General features: G+C 35.4%; 3 protein-coding genes across 6 annotated transcripts; 2 read left to right on the top strand and 1 right to left on the bottom strand.

Annotated features, from left to right (window-relative positions):
* Positions 1 to 1,779: 1,779 nt before the first annotated feature.
* LOC115997050 (lysophospholipid acyltransferase LPEAT2) lies at positions 1,780 to 7,013 on the top strand. The gene is made up of 14 exons (XM_031236505.1): positions 1,780 to 2,418; positions 2,564 to 2,744; positions 2,925 to 2,984; positions 3,419 to 3,582; positions 3,671 to 3,734; positions 3,949 to 4,017; positions 4,868 to 4,963; positions 5,250 to 5,294; positions 5,481 to 5,551; positions 5,633 to 5,699; positions 6,082 to 6,132; positions 6,333 to 6,443; positions 6,523 to 6,570; positions 6,649 to 7,013. Exons 1-14 carry the CDS (start codon positions 1,952 to 1,954, stop codon positions 6,817 to 6,819), a joined length of 1,665 nt encoding a protein of 554 aa, XP_031092365.1. The 5' UTR covers positions 1,780 to 1,951; the 3' UTR covers positions 6,820 to 7,013.
* Positions 7,014 to 9,349: 2,336 nt separating this feature from the next.
* On the top strand, positions 9,350 to 15,074 carry LOC115996317 (MADS-box protein SOC1). Of its 3 annotated transcripts, XM_031235518.1 has the most exons (9): positions 9,350 to 9,491; positions 9,586 to 9,923; positions 10,018 to 10,207; positions 13,761 to 13,848; positions 13,933 to 13,994; positions 14,092 to 14,191; positions 14,296 to 14,337; positions 14,452 to 14,493; positions 14,601 to 15,074. In XM_031235518.1, the coding sequence occupies exons 3-9, from the start codon at positions 10,026 to 10,028 to the stop codon at positions 14,745 to 14,747; spliced, it is 663 nt and encodes a 220-aa protein (XP_031091378.1). In that variant the 5' UTR covers positions 9,350 to 9,491; positions 9,586 to 9,923; positions 10,018 to 10,025; the 3' UTR covers positions 14,748 to 15,074. The 3 variants fall into 3 exon arrangements, with proteins under 3 accessions (XP_031091378.1, XP_031091379.1, XP_031091377.1); XM_031235519.1 differs by having other exon boundaries at positions 9,350 to 9,923; positions 10,026 to 10,207; XM_031235517.1 differs by having other exon boundaries at positions 9,352 to 9,923.
* Positions 15,075 to 15,912: 838 nt separating this feature from the next.
* Positions 15,913 to 20,869, bottom strand: LOC115996315 (agamous-like MADS-box protein MADS3). Of its 2 annotated transcripts, none has more exons than XM_031235515.1 (8): positions 20,688 to 20,869; positions 17,380 to 17,461; positions 17,173 to 17,234; positions 16,942 to 17,041; positions 16,752 to 16,793; positions 16,579 to 16,641; positions 16,329 to 16,477; positions 15,913 to 16,185 (listed from the first exon to the last, which is right to left on the bottom strand). In XM_031235515.1, exons 1-8 carry the CDS (start codon positions 20,867 to 20,869, stop codon positions 16,098 to 16,100), a joined length of 768 nt encoding a protein of 255 aa, XP_031091375.1. In that variant the 3' UTR covers positions 15,913 to 16,097. The 2 variants fall into 2 exon arrangements, with proteins under 2 accessions (XP_031091375.1, XP_031091376.1); XM_031235516.1 differs by having other exon boundaries at positions 16,600 to 16,641.
* Positions 20,870 to 21,139: the final 270 nt, after the last annotated feature.

Below are 21,139 nucleotides of genomic sequence, written 5' to 3'. Positions count from 1 at the left end.
TCATAGTTCATAGGAGTCTCTTTTTCATTGTCATGTTTGTCACCCAGGATGAGATTCACGTACGCTATGACTAGTTTTATCGTTTCACGCATTATGAAAAAAGAACTCGCAAAGTAAACGATAGGAAGAAACTCGTCAAAACAACGAGAGAAAAAACACAAAAACTGCAAACAAAATTAAACCAATAAAACAAAACAAAGGAAAACAACAGTGCAAAAATAAGATACTAACGACCGGTAGCGGTGAAGATGGAGGAAAAAATAGTGAATGCAGAAAAGACAATGAAGTTGGACACTGTCTGAGATGGAGATGGCAATAAAGGAATACGATTGGACGCCGCCTCCGATCCGCTTGCTTCACGGAGGCGGCGGCCGTGAGGAATTGAACGACCTTAACTTAATTAACTAATCCTTATGTTCTTCCTAACAAATTAAACCCTCTGATCTGATCCCTTGTGAATAAAACATATTATAATGAGTTGTGAAATGTAGATCTCGAGGCTATCCCCTTGTACTTAGTGCTATATTACTTTATTAGTAATACATTACTCCGTATTTGTTTGTATGTACTGCCCTGTGGCCTCTACAAATGCTTTTCTATTTCCGCCATTGACAGACCTTGCTGCTGTGACACTGACTACCAACTGATGAACCATCCTCTTCTACATAACATTTCTGCATTATTCATTACCACTCAGTTGCAAATTTTTTTTAGTGATTTAACTATAACCACACATTAAAATTATTTTTTAAGAACAACAAAACACTCTCTCAATTGGGTAGCTAGCTACATAATTGAAATCTTTGAATAAATCAAAAGAAATTCAGGTCATATCATTCTCACCTCCATGGATTACTCTTAGCGGGTGTTTGGTAACAGTAAAAGTTCACATTTCTCTGAAAAGTTTAGAATGTGAGAAAATTATTCTCGCGTTTGGTGCAATCTTTGATTTATGAAAGTTCGGATCAATGGGAATCACATTTCATAATATCAACACTTCCTCAATTGAATTTAACGCGCAAGGTCTACTACGATTTATAAGATTTACTTAATGCATATTATTGGACATGAACTATGAGTTTTCTTTGTCACCGAAAAAGAAAACTGACGTGTTGGTGTTTGTTTAGTTCTACAATAATTTATTTGGTAGCCTAAAGAATGGGCAATTGTCTTGTCACTTTCTATAAGTATTGTTTGTTGCATAAGATTGAAACACAGCTAACATTAATCTCGTTAGACATCTTCGTTTTCCTTTATAATTAAGTTAGCAACTATTCTATTATATGACTTACGTAACGTAAGTTAGATAGTTTCAATAATTTTCAAAATATAACGAGTTATTATTTGTATTGCATAGATTAATTTTATACCTTCAAAATCTTTATTCAAGAATTATTAGAGGAGATAAATGGCAAGTAATCTTGTTTGTCTGCAGGTTCAGACTCCTTATATGTGCACTCTACGCATAAGAATTTTTTAATCACCTTTTATCAGTCAAGATCTTCTAATAACCCATAGATTTTCAGTGGTATTCGAACTCTATACTGCTGCTGAAATAAAGGTTATAGGTGATCAAGGGATATGATGGTACGTTTTCATTTATTAATTTTATTTTGGTTGTGCCAGAAAAAACTTTAAAATGCTAAAAATTTTGTGGTCAAGCGGCATGGAGTGACTCTCGGAGACATACTAAAAAAAACTTTAAAATGAAAATCTAATAATAAATTTTCAAAAGAAGAAGAAGAAGAAGAAGAAGATGGAACAATTAGATGGAAACACACTTATACACACGTGGTCCAAAAAAAAAAGTTCCAAAGACAACACGACAAACAAAAATGGGCTGTTAAGGCTCTTCCTTAACCACAAAAATCGGGTCTGTGCTTCTCACTTTCCAGAGAGCTACACTCCAGAATTCGGAATCACAACGCGCAATTCATCAATCATCACACTAATGTCTCACCACACGCTGTCAACTCCTCTTTTACCGCCGGCCACGCCCTCCGATTGCGATGGTCCCCACACGATCGTCGCCGTTAACGACCGTGGCGCTCCGAATCTCGCGCACCAGAGCTCGAACGGCGATGGCCGGCTCGGCGCCGGCCTTGAACTGGTCGACGATAACCCATACGGTTTCCTCGGGGCCCACCAGTTCGAGGCGCCGGAGTCTTCGACGATTGACCCGTTTTTGAACCACACGGCCGGGATTGAAGGGGTTTATGAGTGGGTGAAGATCTTGGTGTGCTTGCCCGTTGCTCTGATCCGGCTCGCACTTTTCGGGATTTGTTTGATGATTGGTTATGTGGCTACCCGGATTGCTCTCGGAGGCTGGAGGGATAAGCATAATCCGATGCCGAAATGGAGGTCTAGACTCATGTGGGTTACCCGGATTTCCGCCCGTTTTATCCTCTTCTCTTTCGGGTAAGCTTATCTGGCAGCTTTAGAAGTTAGAGACTGTCTTGTTAAAGATATAAAGGCGGAGTTTTTAGCTTCTTTGTCTACTAAAATTGAGTACCAACATTGCCTTTCATTCTTTGTAATGATTTTCCTTTATATTATGTTGCAGCTATCAATGGATAAAGCGAAAAGGAAAACCTGCCCCGAGGGAGATAGCTCCTATTGTTGTATCTAATCACATATCATATATTGACCCCATCTTCTTTTTCTATGAATTATTTCCCACCATTGTTGCATCGGAATCTCATGACTCCATGCCATTTGTTGGAACCATAATTAGAGCTATGCAGGTATTGATTTACTGGTAATTGAAATGACTAACATGGATTTCTGCATTCTTTATTTGTTTTGTTTGGGATTATCTATCTCCATTGAATTCACAGGAAAAATATGTCCTACCATGGCATGCTTGCATTTGCATTTTCAGATTTGAAATTAACTGTGCTTCTCCCTTTTCTTTCAATGTGTAGGTGATATATGTAGATAGATTTTCACAATCATCAAGGAAGAATGCTGTTAATGAAATAAAGGTAAAAACTTTTTGTATCTTTGCTTGTTATTTCAATTGACGTGCATAGAGAAATAGAAATTCAGTTTTTTCTTTTCCTGCTTTCTTTTTTAATAATCACAATCTTATAACTTAAGTAAATGGGAAGAATATCTTTCTAACCCTATCCAAATCAAAAGATTCAGCTGAAATGCATTGGAATTGTTATTTGTCTAAAGCATCATCTATATCATGTACCCAGAACTTATAGTTAACTGCAGTCCAAATTACATACATGAATGCATTGGAGTTGTTAATGTAAAGTCAAAGTGCAAGAAATAACATTCACAAATGTTTGATCAACTGCTTTTTATGAATCCTAAAATGTTTCTGAATCAGTAAATTCCAATCATTAAATATTTTATCTATACATAAGTAATTTGATACAGAAGTATGTTTTCAAGGATCTGAATACAGAGAAAGGCCTCTCGCGATCAATTCCCACGAGTGCTTTTATTTCCTGAAGGCACCACCACCAATGGAAGATCTATTATTTCATTCCAATTGGGTGCATTTATCCCCGGGTTTCCTATCCAGCCAGTTGTTGTTCGCTACCCGCATGTACATTTTGACCAATCATGGTATGCATCTTTCTGGTGTAAATTTCTTAATGAACATATATTGTTTGATTTACTAGCATAGTCTCATGCCTGATTATGATTTGTCCAGGGGAAATATTTCTTTGGCAAGATTGATGTTTAGAATGTTCACACAGTTTCACAATTTCATGGAGGTATGCTAAACCAAAACAATGTGTTACTTTCTGAGCAAGGTTAATTCATATATGTGCTGGTTGTGCACGTATGCTCCAGGAAAGATGATTAAGCTCAATGTGTTTCGTTGCTTTTTCTTCTGAAATCTGAGCATGCACTTGCCCATGCTTGTACTATTTATTGTATTGGGTTGTAACTATGATATGGTAAACAATCACTGCATTTTGGATACAGGTTGAATACCTTCCTATTGTATCACCACTTGAGAATCAAAAGGAAAACGCTGTTCATTTTGCTAAGAGGGTGAGTCAAGTCTGATTAAACATTATTTTAGTCTTTTGCTATTTAAGTGCTGATCTCTGGTTTGCCTTTAGCTTAAAATTTCATGAATAGGAATAAAATAGGTGCTAGTAAAAAGTATTTTCTGACAGTCTTACTCCCAAACTACAATACTGTCCATGTGCCATCCCTCTTCTATTCAAAGGTATCATCGTTCTGTTCCTTTGTCATGATGATGTGAAGATGTAATGGAAAGCACATGTGTGAGCCACGTGGTCCTGCATATGTGGGTATAAAAATAATAATAATAATTAACAAAAGACCCCTTTTGGTCCCCCCTCCATGTACCCCATGAAAATTTTGATGGGAAAAAAAAAATTAAATTAATGAGAAATTTTGAAATCTGCATATATCATTAGGATGAATATGTGTGCGTTGGTGCACACCTTTCTACTTTCTTGCTGTGGTATAGCTTCAGTTTCTACTTCTGTTTAACAATTTGACCAATAGGTGGCTTTGCCTTTATGTTCTGAAATACTCCTCACTTTTCAGATATAGTACGCATGTGTATGTTAATTGTACTGGTTAAGCTTCCTGATATTTTAGTCTGTCCAATAAAGTTGTCTGATTCTTGAAATGGTTCCTAATATTGTAATGCTTAGAAGTTATGTGTACTTTTAAATTTTTTTTTTCTTTTCATAAACTTTCCTCCCTAATTTATCCCTGTGGTCTGGTCATGCTCTCTGTTTTGAGGTAAATTAAGATACATATATTGGGCAACAGGAGCATGTAGTATGTGAATATGGTCTGACAGTCTAGGTATTAATATACTAGTACCAATGGTTATAATGCTATAATTAATTTCTTAATGCAGACTAGCCATGCCATTGCTAGTTCTCTGAATGTTGTACAAACATCACATTCTTATGCCGATGCCTTGCTTCTTATGAAGGCTGCTGAGTCCAACAAGGTATACAAATTTTTTTTTTCATTTTTTTTTGTGGGGTGGGGGGTTGGGGGTTGGATATGGAGACTGATTCCCTCACCTCTCTCTCAGTATTTCGAGTATCAGAAAGCTGTATGATTGTATCAGACTTTGGATATCACTATTGGAAGTAGTTTATGTGAAGTTTTTGACAAGTGGAGTTGTTTGTAGAGGCAGAGATGAAAATTTGTAATGCCAAATATCTTTGAAGGTTTTTGTGTACAATACTAATATTTTGAGACTGATATACTAATGATTTTATGTTTTTTAGGAAAACCCCTCCCTTTATATGACTGAAATGGCATGGGTTAAGTCGGTGAGTTCATATTTGATTTATTCTTCTTAAGAGAAAAGCTATTCATAACATTGGACCTTTTTATTGACTTACTTTGAACTTTACAGAGTAATTAAGACATTTGTGTCTACCTTAGCATTAGAGTACTAATGTTAATTTCATCGGAAGTGAAGAAAATGTAAGACATGCATATGTTTCTTCTTTCAGGCCTTTAATGTGAGCTCTTTAGAGGCTATGGACTTTCTGGATGTTTTCCTTTCCATGAACCCCGACTCCAGGTATGCTCTTGGTTGGAACAAAGGGAGATTGCTGTGGTAGATAAGTAACTGCGTTTTTAATGATCTTCTCTCCATATGCAGGGGACAAGTTAAAATACACGATTTCCTAAGGGTTCTAAGACTCAAGCCGTGTGCCCTTTCTCAAAAGGTTAGTTAATAGGATGTCTACTTACTGCTTTTTTGTTTACATTGTGAAAGTATTACCTTCTTTTGTATCTCTCGTTATTGATGTCTTGTGATAACTGTGTCTTGAAAATGAGTAGCTATATAAATACGGTTTTTTTTTTTAAACCTTCTTTTGTATCTCTCGTTATTGATGTCTTGTAGTTTGATGACATCACTGTTACCATTTCAAACGGGAGGTCACAAGTTTGAGTCCCATCCCAATCAAGGATGTTGAACATAATCATGTTGAGCAGATACTATATTTTGTGCTGTGAAGACAATATCCCTTGTCTTTAGTTTTTATTGGCGATGCACAAGTCCATGTTTATATCTCTTATGAACTTTTGGGTATTGGTTTTTGGCAGATATTCCAATTTGTTGATGTGCAAAAGAATGGGCGAATTACGTTCAAACAGGTAAAAATCCCCACTCTTCTCGGTTTACTATCATCATTATTCATTACTTTGTGAATGTAAAGAAATGTATATAGTGCTGATAATGAGCTGGAAAACTGCCATTATGCTGATGTCTCGTTGACTTGGAATCATGCTTATGAAATTCTGTGGGCTTTTGTTAAGACTTTGTTCTTTTATGATTGAAACTCTTTTGCTTTCAGTTCTTGGTTGCATCAGTTCACATTCTGAACCAGCCATCATTTTCCCGAGCCTGTGAATTGGCATTCGAAAAATGCGATTCTAATAGGAAACATTACATTCTGGAGCAAGAGGTGTGCATCTATGATTTCCATTAAATGCCTTCTTATTAGATCAAACCCGCGAATCTCACCCGTACTGTATGTGTGACAGTTGGAAGAATCTCTTTCGCTATCAATCCCGAGCCTGAGCAAGGACGAGGTGAGTGACAATTCATTCTTCATGCAATCACTTCAATCCCGATCTTGTGTATTTACTGCCCGAAACTCGTAAATGCAGATCCATGATCTCTTCAACTTGCTCGATGCCAATCACGACGGGAGGATCTCCCATGAGGATTTCATTCCCGGTTTAAGAAGAAACCCATTGTTGATAGCGCTTTTCGTCCCAAAATTGTTAAATGAAAACTTGTCTGGAGCAGAAGAACATGTACTGGTAGAGATATTATGACCTAAGTTTTGATTGCCATAGAAGCAAGAACTCACATATGAATCAGTACCTTGAGTGAGAGAGAGAGATGTATTGGGGCAATGAGGGGCCATCTAATTTTGGCATAAAATACTCATTTTGTGTGATGTGATTAAAGTTTTATTCTTTTACACAATTCTACTAATTAATGTGGTTATCGACTTTGATTTGTTCTACTTTTTGTCGTTCAACTTTAGAATAATGTTTTACTCTTACCTAAAAGAACGTTTAAATGTGTCTTCTAAGTGTTGGTTTAGGGGATGAGAATGTTAACTTATGACTTGTTTTTAGTGGTAGAGGTGAGATCTGATTTTTGTTACGAGCATTGCAGGTTTGAATTTTTTGTGTTTTAAAGTGTATAGTGATTGAGAAATTGATGATATAATTTAAGTAGAATTCAAATTAATTTTGTAGTGGTGAAGAAAAAATTGAATGGTGTGTGTAAAAAAAAAAAAAACTCTTAAATGCAGTAAATTATGATAAATTTTCATAAATTGGGATATTTTAGGCATTTAAACTTAAAATGTAAACTTATTTTATTAATTTATTAAAATAAAAATAATTTATAAGCGCAGAAAGGATTTTTGAGGCTTTTGATGTTCACATAGATATGGAAAAGCTGACTTCATCAAAATCAATGTCATGACGTTGGATCTGCACCGGGACCACGTTTTCCACACTGTACACTTTTTGAAATGTCTTTCTATTTTTAGCAATTAATTTAGGAAATTACCATACTAATAATGCTCCTGTGGTCCCCATCGCTCAAATTTGTTCTTGTCCCTTGGCCCTTGGGTGGTTTAGTACTTACTACTTGGTAGCAACTCAACAACATCGTTTGGTCCCTTGGAAGAAGTGACCTTAGTTGCTTTTCTTTTTCCGAGAGTGGATCTCTTTTTATGTGACAAAATAAGACGATACATCTTGAATCTCTGTTAACGAGGCTTAAACGCCTTCACTGACTATTTAATTTATATCTCTTAATTTATTTAACTAATTTAGTCAGGATGATTCGCTGTACTCAATAGGCGACTTTTTCTTTAAAAAAAAATTATATTGAAATTTGTTGATTTTATATTATAATCTGATTTTTTTTTTCACATTAGAAAAATTTAATGTGATTGGATTTGTTACTATAACAGATAAATAAATTACACTAGAAAAATCATGAAAAAAAATTTGACTAGAATCATGTAATGTTTTAATGCTATAAGTGGATGGTCATGTTTCCCATTTATGGTTATGGAAAAGCCCAAAACACTGTAAAATTCTATGCGTAGTACAGTTTAGTGCATGCGGAGAAGACTGGTCCACGTGTCGCACGACAACTTTAATTTGTGCCCATGAAACTTCATTTTTATTTGTGAACATTTAACATTAAAAATTGCAAACAAAAAACATTAAAAATGGGAATATACTTTTTTTCTGGACGACACCTGTGCAATTTGTGGGTTGTGAACAATCTTCTCTCACCGGGACCATTTCGTCCTCTTCTTCGCTATGAATTCCCTTTCTTTTGTAATATTTGGTCCTCGTTAGGTTCCCATTTTTTATTTTATTTTATATATTTTGTAACCAATTAACTTTAAACATTCGAGCAAAAGAATCTCTACCCTCCTTTTATCTTTTATTCTGTTGTAAAAAATACAAATCACTTATCGTGTGCGAATCGTGTCATGATCTTTTCTTTTCTTTTCATTATGACATATCTTAACAATAATATATACGGGATTACGAATAGTAATCAATAAATAATTTTATTTAATTTGTGTTAAGTGGAAATGAAGATAACTTTTGCCGTTCCTTTTTATGGGAAGCATCAATTTGCCATCTTTGGTTCTTCGCTATTTATAGAAAGTATTATACATTGTTTGCTGATATTCATTTGGTGGGTTATCAATCAATGATGATTATTAGAGTAACCGTAGTTTAAGTATCGCTATTTACAAATTGCTTGTAAGGTTGCTTATTCTTCAAGTGATTGGGGCTTACGAACTGTAATTTGACACAATTTCAATGAAACAAACAAACAAAAGTAATGTATAGCATTAGTGGGAGTTGTTTTCTATTGGCTTGTTTAATTTGAGTTGGTAAGCTACGGTAACCTACATTGGTTTACATTTTTGTGGTGTTTTGTCGACTAAGGTCACTAAACAAATTTGACCCGTAATGCAATTTCAGTAGGTCCATGCTGAGTTGAGTTGATGAGATTTGTCTAGTCTCGTTCTTATTAGTTGCTCACTGATCGAGTGATCGAGCACTAATAATTTCTATCGAGCATGGGCTAAGATATGGGCCGCTTCTTCTAGCTTTCTTGTAGTAGTGGATTGGGCTATAACATCAATATTTAATGAAAAATTATTGGTGTTATAATAATATAAAATGTAAGGATTTAAAAAATGGAGAAAGATAGATACTTTCCAATGGTTTCTTGAAAAGTAAAAGACTAATAAAACTTAATTAGGAAAGCTTTTGCGTTTTCGTGTTTTCATTGGTCATCCACAGTACGTACTTCTACTACAGGGAGGTTGATTGCCTTGCCTCATCTCTCTCTCTCTTCTCTCTCCACAAGTTTTCCTTTCTTTTCCTTTTACATCTGATCTTCTCTTTCACTATAGTTTTGTGGGTTTTTACCAAAACAAGCAACTGATTAGGTTCTCCACTCAACTATCACTCCTATAAATATATATGTAATTACAGTGTTTTTGTTTAATCTAAAGAAAGGGTTTTTGATGTGGTCTAAGCTAGGCTATGATGGAGAACATATATAGGAATTTCATTGCTGCTTTGGAGGTGACTGGCTGAGAGCTGATACCCTCTTTCTTTTCTGGTGATAGTATTGTATTTACCAAAAAAGGCACCTGGAGAATCAGCCAAAACTTGCCCCCTAGCTAAATATATACACCTACCTAGGTGCTGCTGTTTCCTTCTTTAGTTTTCTTGATTTGCTAGGAATTTTCCTCTCACAACAGGCCAGATTTGTGCTATTCCCTTTTCTGGGCACTTTGGTTTTGCTATATTTTTTGGTTCCAACCAGAAGGCTCTCTCTCATCTTTCTGCAATTTGGGGTTCATCAGTTCTAAAAGGTTGGTGCTTTATGAGTTTTTTTTATGTTGTTGAGACTTGAGTGGTGTGGGTTGTGTGTGTTTTTACTGATGTTTTGGAGAATTTTGTGTTGAGATCTCGAGATGGTGAGGGGGAAGACGCAGATGCGGCGTATAGAGAACGCCACAAGCAGGCAGGTGACTTTCTCCAAGAGGAGAAATGGTCTGCTCAAGAAGGCCTTTGAGCTGTCTGTGCTGTGTGATGCTGAGGTTGCTCTTATCATCTTCTCTCCCAGGGGCAAGCTCTATGAGTTTGCTAGCTCAAGGTCTCATCTTTTTCTTTTCTCTACTCTAATTTCTGCAATTTATCATGATTCCCAAGCTAGGATTAGGATAAATGTTCTTTTTTTTTTGTTGGGTATTTGGATTAAAGATGCCATCTTTTCTGTGGGTTTTATCTCTATCTCCACATCATATATTTATATATATATATATATATATATATATATATATATATATATATGTATGTATTTATATATATACCATATATGCAGTTATACATACATGCTTGTTTTCTTAGGGCTCTCCTCTCTCCTCTCTTCTCTCTCTCTCTCTATACACACAATCATAATCAGATCTCAACCACCTGATCTCCATTGGTAGCATAAAAGATCTTCCTGATGCTGTCTCTTTCTACCTCTATACATATATATATATAAATGCACCTGTATATTATATAGAGTTGAAAATCACATCTTTTTATCACTTCCTTAAGTGGCAGTAAAAGCCCATCACTTTGGATATTCAATACTTCCCTTCTAAATTTATGTACTAACCCTAGCAAGCTAAGATGAATTATTGTATGATGAAAGGTCCATGCTTTAAAGGCTCTTTAATTATGATTTACACAGAAGAAATTGTCAAAGTAAATGGAGAATGAAAATAATATTGCTGTTGAAATTTAACTCATAAAATATCTACTTATTGTGTCACTTCCAAGAAAAAGATGAGGGCCAGTGCAGTACATACTAGCCCTGCCAAAAAGAAATTGATTACTAGTACTATCATCTGTGTTTATAGATTCCAATTAAACTCAATAAACTACATATGTAGTATGTGATTATGCCCTTAAACTGAATAAAATAAACAAGTTTATCTCAGATATAGTGAATAAACTAATCACTGTAATCAGGTTTTAACTGACAAAAGCATAAACTAATCTCCATAAGGGGTGTAATTAGAGCACCAAATTAACAGCCTCTGTGAATTCCAAAGCCATCCAGCTCAGCTGGAAGCCAGTTGTCAAGCTGACATGTACTTGATTTCATGCTCACTGTGTTGCTTCATAAAGGCCATACTTCTGAGCTGCTTCCTGTTTAACACACCTAGAGAATCTTTTACAACATGTATATGGATTTCATGTACAATATAATGCATGTTGTCTTGTGGGTTTCAAATAACTATGTGCCTTGTGAGTGCAACATGCCTGCCAACATATATATATATATATATATCACCACTTTAGAATCTCCTTTCCCTTTATATTGTTCACTGTTTCCTAGGACAGACATGTATGATGTACCCACTGTTTTATCACAAGAGTGTATGTTTATCTTAGTATTATGGGTTTGTCAAAAAAAGATTAATCACAGTTTATGTCTCATTGTAACAACAGCATCAAAGTGTCTATATTTCACTTGAAGTCTGCTTTAATGGATCCTTAATTACCTTGATTCTTCATTAATTAGTATTGACCATGTGTCATCATCTTAGATGCAAGCTGTTTTTAATCTAGAAATTTCAGTTCTTTATGCTGTTAAAGTTATTCTTAGCTTGAATGCCCTTGGAAGGTATAGGATTCAGACCCTTCTTCTTTAAATTGCTAGGGTTTTCATTGTCATATGGATCTATTCACACATTATTGAGGCATGTAATTATATGTATATACTCCTATATAAGTTCCACCACAATGAGTGTAATGCTTATATAGTTATTATATTTGAGTATGGAAATTATAATTTTATAATTTAAATAAAATTTAGATGAACATTTTTTAAAGATTTTTTTTCCCATATCTTGTAATCATTAAGAGAATAAGCAATTTGCATATAAGATTAGAAAATGAAGATTCATATGTTCGACTACTTGTATGATTTATTGGCCTTCTCGTTTTGTGTCGGTTAACTATGAGCAACTTACGATGATTTATCTCCTTGTAGACTTTTGCTAGCTAGGTTTAGATGGATTCCACTTAGAACGCAACACCTTCAAGTAGGGTTACAAGTAGGATGATTTACCTCCTTGTAGACCTTTGCCAGCAAGGGTTACAAGACGGATTTCAGTTAGAGTTGCAGGTTTTTCCATAAATCAAAGAAAATTAAAATTCATGCCCACCACTTAAAGTTTCATTCATTACAAGATATATTCTTACTTTTTCTTTAGAAATTGCATATACTTATCTTCCTTTTCCATGACTTGATTGGTTATTCCTTTCTTCATTGTACAAATTTTTACATTATTTCTACTTCTTCTTTGGCCATTGCACTGCCTTTATCCTCTTTGGATTTTTCCTCAACCATTATCTTTCAAAGAAGCTTTCAAAGCTTGCTCCAACATTGCAGCTCATCAATCTTCAATTCTTCCTCAATTGTCATGGAGTCTTCCTCTAGTGCATATACCACCTATATACTAAAACTTCAAAGTTATAGAATGAAGAATCTTTGACACACCTTAAACATCTTCAATATTTTCTCCATATCCTGTTGCTAAAAGGCGGTGAAGTACAAACTCTTGACACAAGTAACAAACGGAAGTCTCATTGCTAACTTTAACAATAGAAGCTTTTGTCGTTATTCCATTAGTAAGTTGGATCCAAAAACATCATACTTTAAGCATCATTTGTGACGGTTCTATCTTGTTTAACTATGAAAATTTCATTGCCTTCAACTTTATATTACGTCGGTAAATATTTTATGACAAGTAAAATGACACTAGTTATTTTGTGCAAAATATGTCCTTAATTATCTCATCTTTTGGAGGCATCTCAAGTATCCAAATTCCCAAACATCTTGGAAGCGAAGTGATGCCTCCATCTCCATTCTAGCTAATATAATATCACTAATTGGTATGTTTTTGTTTTATAAGATGAGGATGTTGGAATGAAAGCATTCCATTGTTTGCCATTTTCTAGGCTATGGAAGTTGTTTCTCATGACACTTTCTTGGAAGAGAAGACTAATATTTTGGTAAATTAACATTGAAAGAGCAAAAAAGTTACATTCAATGTTCAATACATTTAACTCTTCTTTTATGAAATAAGGGTTTTTATACTCGATCTTAACATTTAAATACATTTACTAGCCACACTACTTTGATTTACGAAAAAACTTACACTATTAAAAAATGCACTTTGGGTGAAACCCATCTTATGACGACCTTAGCCACACTAGTTATTTCCATTAACTGTTGCTACCTTTTTGAATACTACTGACTCTATTACAATGCAGTATACTGAAGCTTGAGCCCACAACCTCGCATATGAGGGAGCAACTTGGTGCCACTAGACCACAAGGTCCTTGGCAACTATTGCTACCTTAAATCTCAATAAATTCACAGTTATTTGTAGCTTATAGAAACCCAAAAGACACAAAAAAGTTTTATTTTTTAGTACTACTCACTCTACCGGTTGAAGCACAAAGAGTCAATACTGAGTCTGCCTCCACTGAAACTCGATCTCATGACCTTCCAGAGCCACTACATGCCACTTAACCACAAGAAGTTAAATACATCATTAAAAATTGCAAAGTATGGTATGGGGTGGGGTTTTTGTTTATATCTGATATGGTTTGTATATTGGCTTAATGTATGGAATCGGCTTCAGCATGAGGGAGATTATAGAGCGATATCGCAGGCATACAGCAGATGTTCAAGCTGAGAACCCATCAGTGGAACAAGAACAGGACATGCAGGTTATGCTTATCTTTAATCTGTGTCTACCTACTTCAATTCACTGTATTGAGAACACTGAAACTAAAGCTTATTTGATCCTGCAGCATTTGCAGCATGAAACTGAATGCCTGGCAAAGAAAATAGATTACCTTGAAGCATCAAAGCGGTACAGAAATCTTTATTTTAAGTTTGAAAAGTGTTCCATATTTTTTTACTGCATTATATTCCCAGCAAGTTTAAAGCTGAACTTAAATATGCACTAGGAGGCTTTTGGGGGAAGATTTGGGAGCGTGTGCCATGGAAGAGTTACAACAGATAGAGCAACAGCTGGAGAGGAGCGTGAACATCATCCGAGCTAGAAAGGTTTCATTTCTTTAACTTCAATAGCTGAGGATTTTTATTTTTTATTTTTGGTTCCTATGAAGTTTAGCACAAGTGTGATCTCCTCTTTTTTGCATTGTTTTCAGATGGAAGTCTACGCAGAACAGATTAAGCGGTTAAGAGATAAGGTATAGCTGCCATGTTATAAGAATGATTATCTTCTGGATCAATCTAATAAGAAAAACTAGATATATACTTGAAACTGATTATGTTTTTCATTGTTTCTGTTGACCAAAATATAGGAAGAAAGCCTAAAGGCTGAAAATGCAGTGCTTTGGGATAAGGTAAATAATACTAATCTATCAATTAGTGCCTAACAGGTTCATGGTTTCTTTGCAAGATAGAAATTTTTTACTAATTTTAACTAGGGGTGTTATGGTATCTTCTTTAGTATAATGGGCTGCAGCCACAGCAAGTATCGAACGAAGGGAATGAGAAGGAGAGCGCAGAGGGCAGTGAAAAATCAGACGTCGAGACTGAATTATTCATTGGACTGCCAGAGAGCAGGGCAAAGCCTGTGCTATCTAATGAAAGGTGAATGATCTTGGGGCATGGTGTCCTTCAAGGCTGAGCTAATTTTATATGTACACCCACATATATAGAGATATCTGCATGTGTTGATCCCTAAAATTCCATTTTGCTGTTAAGCAAGCAATAAAACTCCCATAGTGTTGTTGTGAGTGGCTCATTTTCAACTGTAACTGGCTGCACTCATAGTTTGAAACTGTAACTGAAGTTCTGGATACATATGTATATCATCACTGCATTTGGAAAGTCTCGAGTGGCTGTCGAGATCTTTTGTGGTTCTGCAGTGGCTTTGTTGGCCCTGCAAGTTCAATATGCAGAATTTTTCTGTTGTCCTCCATTGGCATAATTTATTCTCTCCTCTTTTAAAGGACAGATTGGTTACATGCATGAAATTCCTGCAGAGAATGTTTTTCTCAGACAGCTAATATAGGTAGACAAATGATTGTTTTGTCCACTCAAGAAACTAAGCCTCTTTCTTTGGCTGGCTACTTGGTGGAGATAAAACCAGAGAAGGGGGTGAAGGGTTCAGATTTGCTGAAACTAATGAACCATCAGATGTGAGATTGAGAGCTATCATGCTTTTCATATGCAGCATAGCAGCAGTCTCTGCTGCTTCATTTACAGACAGAAGTTTATGACTTGGGTGTAAAAGCTTTTTCGGATAGTAAGCAATTAAGTACCAAACGTCTACCGAAATAATTGAAATACAGCCAAGAATGCTATAAGTTAGAGGTGAAAACAAGCACAAATGAGCACCCATTAATGGCGCTTTTCGGGCAGCCTTCCTTTTCAGCAACATTTGACCTTATGTAGCACCAACAAGTAGCAGCAACATTGTTCTGCTTCAAGATTTTAGCAGACATGTCCCAGATTCTTTATATATGAGTATCCTAGGACTATAGAGGACCATTTCTCAATTTGTGTGTTGACCTTAATGATTAGACTAACTTTAGAGCGAGTTTTCGCCCCTCTACCTAAGTTGTATGCGCTCAACCATCTAAGTTCTACGACAGCTATCACTTATCAAACTAACTGTCCGACCAACTTGGATATGGTTGCTCCTTAGCTGTCATTATCCAAACCACATAGTATATTACTAGTGGTGTTGGTGTGTGACAGAAGCTGTGCAATTACTTACCAACAACAGAGACCTGACTGGGCAATAGTGATAGCACTTGTGCAAATAAAAGCATATTTTATACCACTAAAAGTGAACTACCAATATAGATATAATACAATCAGTTTGTATGATATATAAATGCCACTTAATTGACCAAGTCTCAAAATATATATAAACCAGTAAAGACAGTGATATCAGAAGTCTATACATATATATATTTTGAAGGCAACTTCAGATTGATCAAAGGTTCCATCCATGGTAGATGTCACTCTCAACAGCCATGTTCCTAGTCCCAGAGGATCCCTCAGCAGCCATATAGTGAGGATACCTGTTGCAGAAACTTGGAATCAGCAACCAAATCAAGGTAATCATTACAGATTTTTTATTTAAAATTTTCAGTTTCATCATCATCTGCATTCAAAGGTAACTGATGGGGCTATCTGCAAATGGATGAAAGCAGTGTAAGAGTACCCGATTTGCAGAACAGGCTCGAGCGAAAAATTCATGTGGTTGGCTTGAGAAGGCTGTACAGGAAAGCTGCTGGTTGAGGCTGATGCATTATTGGAGCTATTCCAGGGACAGAGAAGCGCCCCGAGCCCTTGTCCTTCTACAGCTTCAAGCTGCAAAATGCAGAGGAAATTCTGTGTTATCCCGACATCTCAATGGTGAAGCTAGAAGGCAGTAATGGCAGAATAAGAGAGGAGTTCAATGTTATGAGCACCGATGATAGTTCTAGCGAAACCTTGGTCTTCAGTTGCTTGTTCACATCATCAAGATGGCGCTCCTGCTTATCAGCATGAACCAAACATTAATCATTAGCCACGACACATGATAAGGTTTCGTACCTTAATCAATGTTTATGCAAACAAGTACAATGAGGAAATGTTTTGTCACCTTTCTACGAAGCTCTTCCATCTGTTCCATCATAACTTGAGTCTGCATTAGTGATGGATACAACAAAAAACGCCATTGTAACAATATAATTAATCAAATTAATCTCTGTATCATCGTTCCCGAATGGACATTGAAGATGAGGGAATATGTTGGTGGAAGATGAAAATTATTGGATTAATAATCTTTTTACCTTCCTTTGCCTAGTCTGTGCAAGAGCAATTTCAAGCTGTTTTTCAAGATTCTGCAACTCTTTGATGCTGAGTGGCCCAAGATCTTCTCCAAGTAGATGCCTGCAACCATTGCAAATCGATTGATCAGGTAATCGATCTCAGCTCGATGCCTTTTCATCAGCAAGAACCACCAGAAATGAAACATTAATGGAATTGAAGCTAATTAAACTAGAAGAGTTGATGTTCCTCACCTTTGAGTTCTTTGAAGAGATTCATACTTGGCCTTAAGTTTTATAACTTCATGGGGCCAGTTCTGTGCAACAAAAGTAATGACAATTACCTTCTCATGTACTGTCATTTCATGTTGAATTCTTAAACAAATTTAAATCTTAACACTGTGAATGACTGAATTCCAAACTAAACTCTGATATGGGTATTTCTGATATAGCAAATTAAACCTGTGGTTCTCTCTCAATGCAGTTTTCTTGAGGATTAAAGCTGCAATTTTGGTAGCGCTCAAGTGTTTTCGTGATGCCATAGCTGCAATAACAAGTGTATATATATAGATCAATCCATAACCAACATCTTACCCTTTTACTATCATGTCAGACCGAGGTGTGGGGTCCTGACCGCAATTTTGCTCTCAGATAATGGGTAATTAACTTTGTTATTGATGTTTCAATTTATAAAGTACTCCAAAGGACATTAACATACAGACAAATAATTGCTCCAGGAATGAGCAAAAAGAATCTGACAGGTAATTCATTGCACCGTTTATTATTATTACTATTACATCCTCTTCTTCTCCATCCACCCCAAGGCCTAGACCCCTATAAACCCGCCCCAAAAGTCATGATAGAGGGACTCCTCAAATTCCTATTGGGGTTCGAACCTCCACGCTATAATTAAAAGCAAAACTAAAGGTGTGTTTGGTTTGCAAATGGGAATGTGAATCGGAATGAGAATAAAATACTTATAATTTTAATGTATTTTGGTGAAAGCATTTTGCATGTTTGGTAGTATGATGGAATTGGAATGATTACCATTGTTGATGTTTGGTTATGTATTACCATATAATATGAATAGAGGTTTTAAAAATACAAAAACAAAAAATCAAGGCAATTGATCTTAATATAATGACATCCAAAGTACCAATATGAACAAAAAAATCAAAACAAAATTCTAAAAGCACTAATCCAAACTTAGAAATTAGATTACTAATAATTGTGTTTTAAAAAGAGGTAATCAAATCTTATAATTGTGTTTTAAAAAGTTGTTAATTAAACAATAATTATTATGGTGTAAACCCATGAACCATAAATGTTTTGATTGAGCAATTGAGCTACCCATGCCAACATTTTTACCTAAAGGATATCTAATGCATTCCGGCCTCATGAATAATAACTATTATTTGCTTTAATGATGAATAATAACTATGAGTTTTTTCCACTTTTGGTCCTACGACTTTAGTGCATCCGTCAATTTAGGTATACGACTTTCATTCCTGACATAAGTAGTGCTTGACTTTAATTTTTTTGCCACTTTTAGTCCTTGACTTTGATTTTTTTTTCCACCTTTAGTCCTTTCGGCCGTCTGAGCGACAACTTTTAATCGAAATCAACAAACTGTTGTGCCATTAAGGGTAAATAACGTTTAATGTATTTAGGGATTTATCAATAGACAATTTTACCCTTAATGGCACAACAGTTTGTTGATTCCGATTAAAAGTTGTCGCTTAAAAAGCGAAGCAGAACAAGCAAATAACATTTCTTTTTCCTATTTTTATCTGATTTTATTTATAAATATATTTAGAGCTTTATCAAAAGACACTGTTACCCTTAATGGCACAATAGTTTGCTGATTCCAATTAAAAGTTGTCGATCGGATGGCCAAAAGGACTAAAAGTGGAAAAAAAATCAAAGTCAAGGACTAAAAGTGGAAAAAAAATCAAAGTTAAGCACTACTTATGTCAAGAGTGAACGTTGTGTACCTAAATTGACGGAAGCACTAAAGTCATAGGACCAAAAGTGGAAAAAACTCTAATAACTATTAATGATTAATGCAATCATAATCTGAAATTATTTTGCTTTAATTATGCATTAAGATATACTATAAATGCTTTACTCCCTCAAATTTTTGAAAAATATAATAAAAAGAAACCTCTACAGACTAGTTTTGTCAATGTCATGTTTACATTAAAATGATTAATCTCCATAAAATGAAGTCAAAAACTGCACAAACACACACAGAGAAAAAGCTGAGAGACATTTACAACATAGAAAAGGAAACCTTTTCAAGAAAAAATATATAGATTAAGATTAATTAATATAGGGGGGAAAGCAGAAACCCTTAGCACAAGAAGCAAACCAGAAAAAGACCAACACATCTAATTAAGCTGATAGAGTCTGGGACTTTAGATGTTTACAGATAAATGTGGTAAAGTAGACATGAAAGATTTCTGCCAATAATACAACTAAGCTTATATGGGTGTACATTACAGATGTTTTGGCTCATAAATCAGAAAATCTTGCACCAAAATATGAAAGGCTGAAAGCTTAAGATATATATATGTTAGATTTTTTTTTTTGAGTAATGCGTGAAACCTACTGTTACTATTTGAGAGTGTATATTGGGTAAATCTCGCATTGTGATCCAAACCGATAAAGGATCATAAAGAGATAAATCAGTTTAAGTTGTCCATAATTGACTGACTTAAACCAAGAAGACCAATACAGATTTTGGAACTGTGTTGTAGTTTGGGATTCAAATAGTCAAAAGAGAAGTTGGGGAAAAAAAAATTCCAAGTAATAACCCTTAACACAAAACTGGCATCTTTGATTTCCCTACCACTTTTACCTGATAAAATTGTAAGATAGAAAAGTTTTGCAAATTTTTGGAAAAATCAAATTTTCCTCCAGATATTATGCAGAAACCCCTTTTCACACATATATCCACAAGCTGGAAAAAGCTTCTTCACTGCATCTTTTACGTACTGGGGTGCTCAAAATAAAATAAATATGAAAAATGAAATGTAGAAGAGCTCTCAAGAGACTGTAAGATCTAAAGATGAAAAGGAAACAAGACAAATTATAAAAAGTTGAGAAGGTTAAGGTTAAGATCCCACAGACTAAGCAATAATTCATTTTGGAAGAGGGTGTTGGGTTTTGAGAAAAAGGGTACCCTACTTCCAAGATTCCCAAAGTAAATAAAAAAAAACATAATAATAATAATAATAATAATCTTTAAGTGAGAGAAATAGCTAGGAACAAAAGGGAGAGAAACCCTAGATCTTGCAGAGAGATCCAGTGAGGGTTTGAGAAGTTTCTGGCAGTGATAGAGCCTCTAGCAATCAAGAGCAACAACCTCGTCAGACATTTTCATTAATTTCTCAGACACCATGAAACGTGTCAAACTGTAATTGGAAAATTCCTACCACATTAGAGCATTGCCTTTTTTCCAGCAGTGATTTCAGAAGCTTCACAACAGCTATATGAGTGTCTATAGGCCGCCATGAACAACTAACTTCAGTTCTTCATATATCATCATAAAGACTCAAACTTTGAGCTCAGACAACCCCAAAAAAACACACAGAAACACAACCCTAATCAGACAACCTAGTTTAGATATGCTTATGTATTAATTATTAGCAGAAACAAACACAAAGCTAATATAGAGCTTGAATTCATCCAAAGCAGACCCATATTATTATACCACCATTTGATTACCATACAAATAAAGGGCACAGATTTGTTTGAGATATATATACCTAGAACTCCCAAACTCATAAAGCTTGCCACGGCTGGAGAAGATGATCACAGCCACCTCAGCATCACAGAGAACAGAAAGCTCATAAGCTTTCTTCAGCAACCCATTCCTTCTCTTTGAAAAAGTGACCTGCCTGTTGATCTTGTTCTCTATTCTCTTCAGCTCCACTCTCCCTCTCCCCATGCTTTCTCTCTCTGGATTTCTGAATAGCAGTGACTGCAATATATATATATATATATATTGAGAGAGAGAGAGAGAGAGAGATGTGAACCAGTGTATGGGAAAGATTTTAAAGGTGTGATACTATATTTCCATATAATTTAGCAAAGTTCACATTTTTATGTGATAATAATGAATGGAAAATAAAAATGGGGGTGGGGTAGGTGGAGGGGTGGGGGTGGGGGTGGGGGGTGCTGCTAATTCCTTTTCTTCTTCCATATAAATGGAGAAGCA

The sequence above is a fragment of the Ipomoea triloba genome, chromosome 11 (genome assembly GCF_003576645.1).
Source record: "Ipomoea triloba cultivar NCNSP0323 chromosome 11, ASM357664v1".
Lineage (NCBI taxonomy): Eukaryota > Viridiplantae > Streptophyta > Magnoliopsida > Solanales > Convolvulaceae > Ipomoea > Ipomoea triloba.
The sequence above is the reverse complement of the archived record's forward strand: the minus strand, read 5'-3'. Positions and strand labels throughout refer to the sequence as shown.

Excerpts from the sequence above, each read along its gene's own strand:
- LOC115996315 (XM_031235515.1), bottom strand. The coding sequence starts at position 20,869 with ATGGGGAGAGGGAGAGTGGAGCTGAAGAGAATAGAGAACAAGATCAAC. Across the intron at positions 17,462-20,687 it reads TATGAGTTTGGGAGTTCTAG|CTATGGCATCACGAAAACAC; the intron begins GTATATATATCT and ends TTGTTATTGCAG. Across the intron at positions 16,642-16,751 it reads TGGAAGAGCTTCGTAGAAAG|GAGCGCCATCTTGATGATGT; the intron begins GTGACAAAACAT and ends GCTGATAAGCAG.
- LOC115996317 (XM_031235518.1), top strand. The coding sequence starts at position 10,026 with ATGGTGAGGGGGAAGACGCAGATGCGGCGTATAGAGAACGCCACAAGC. Across the intron at positions 13,849-13,932 it reads AACAAGAACAGGACATGCAG|CATTTGCAGCATGAAACTGA; the intron begins GTTATGCTTATC and ends TTGATCCTGCAG. Across the intron at positions 14,494-14,600 it reads ATGCAGTGCTTTGGGATAAG|TATAATGGGCTGCAGCCACA; the intron begins GTAAATAATACT and ends TATCTTCTTTAG.
- LOC115997050 (XM_031236505.1), top strand. The coding sequence starts at position 1,952 with ATGTCTCACCACACGCTGTCAACTCCTCTTTTACCGCCGGCCACGCCC. Across the intron at positions 2,419-2,563 it reads TTTATCCTCTTCTCTTTCGG|CTATCAATGGATAAAGCGAA; the intron begins GTAAGCTTATCT and ends ATTATGTTGCAG. Across the intron at positions 6,571-6,648 it reads CGAGCCTGAGCAAGGACGAG|ATCCATGATCTCTTCAACTT; the intron begins GTGAGTGACAAT and ends TCGTAAATGCAG.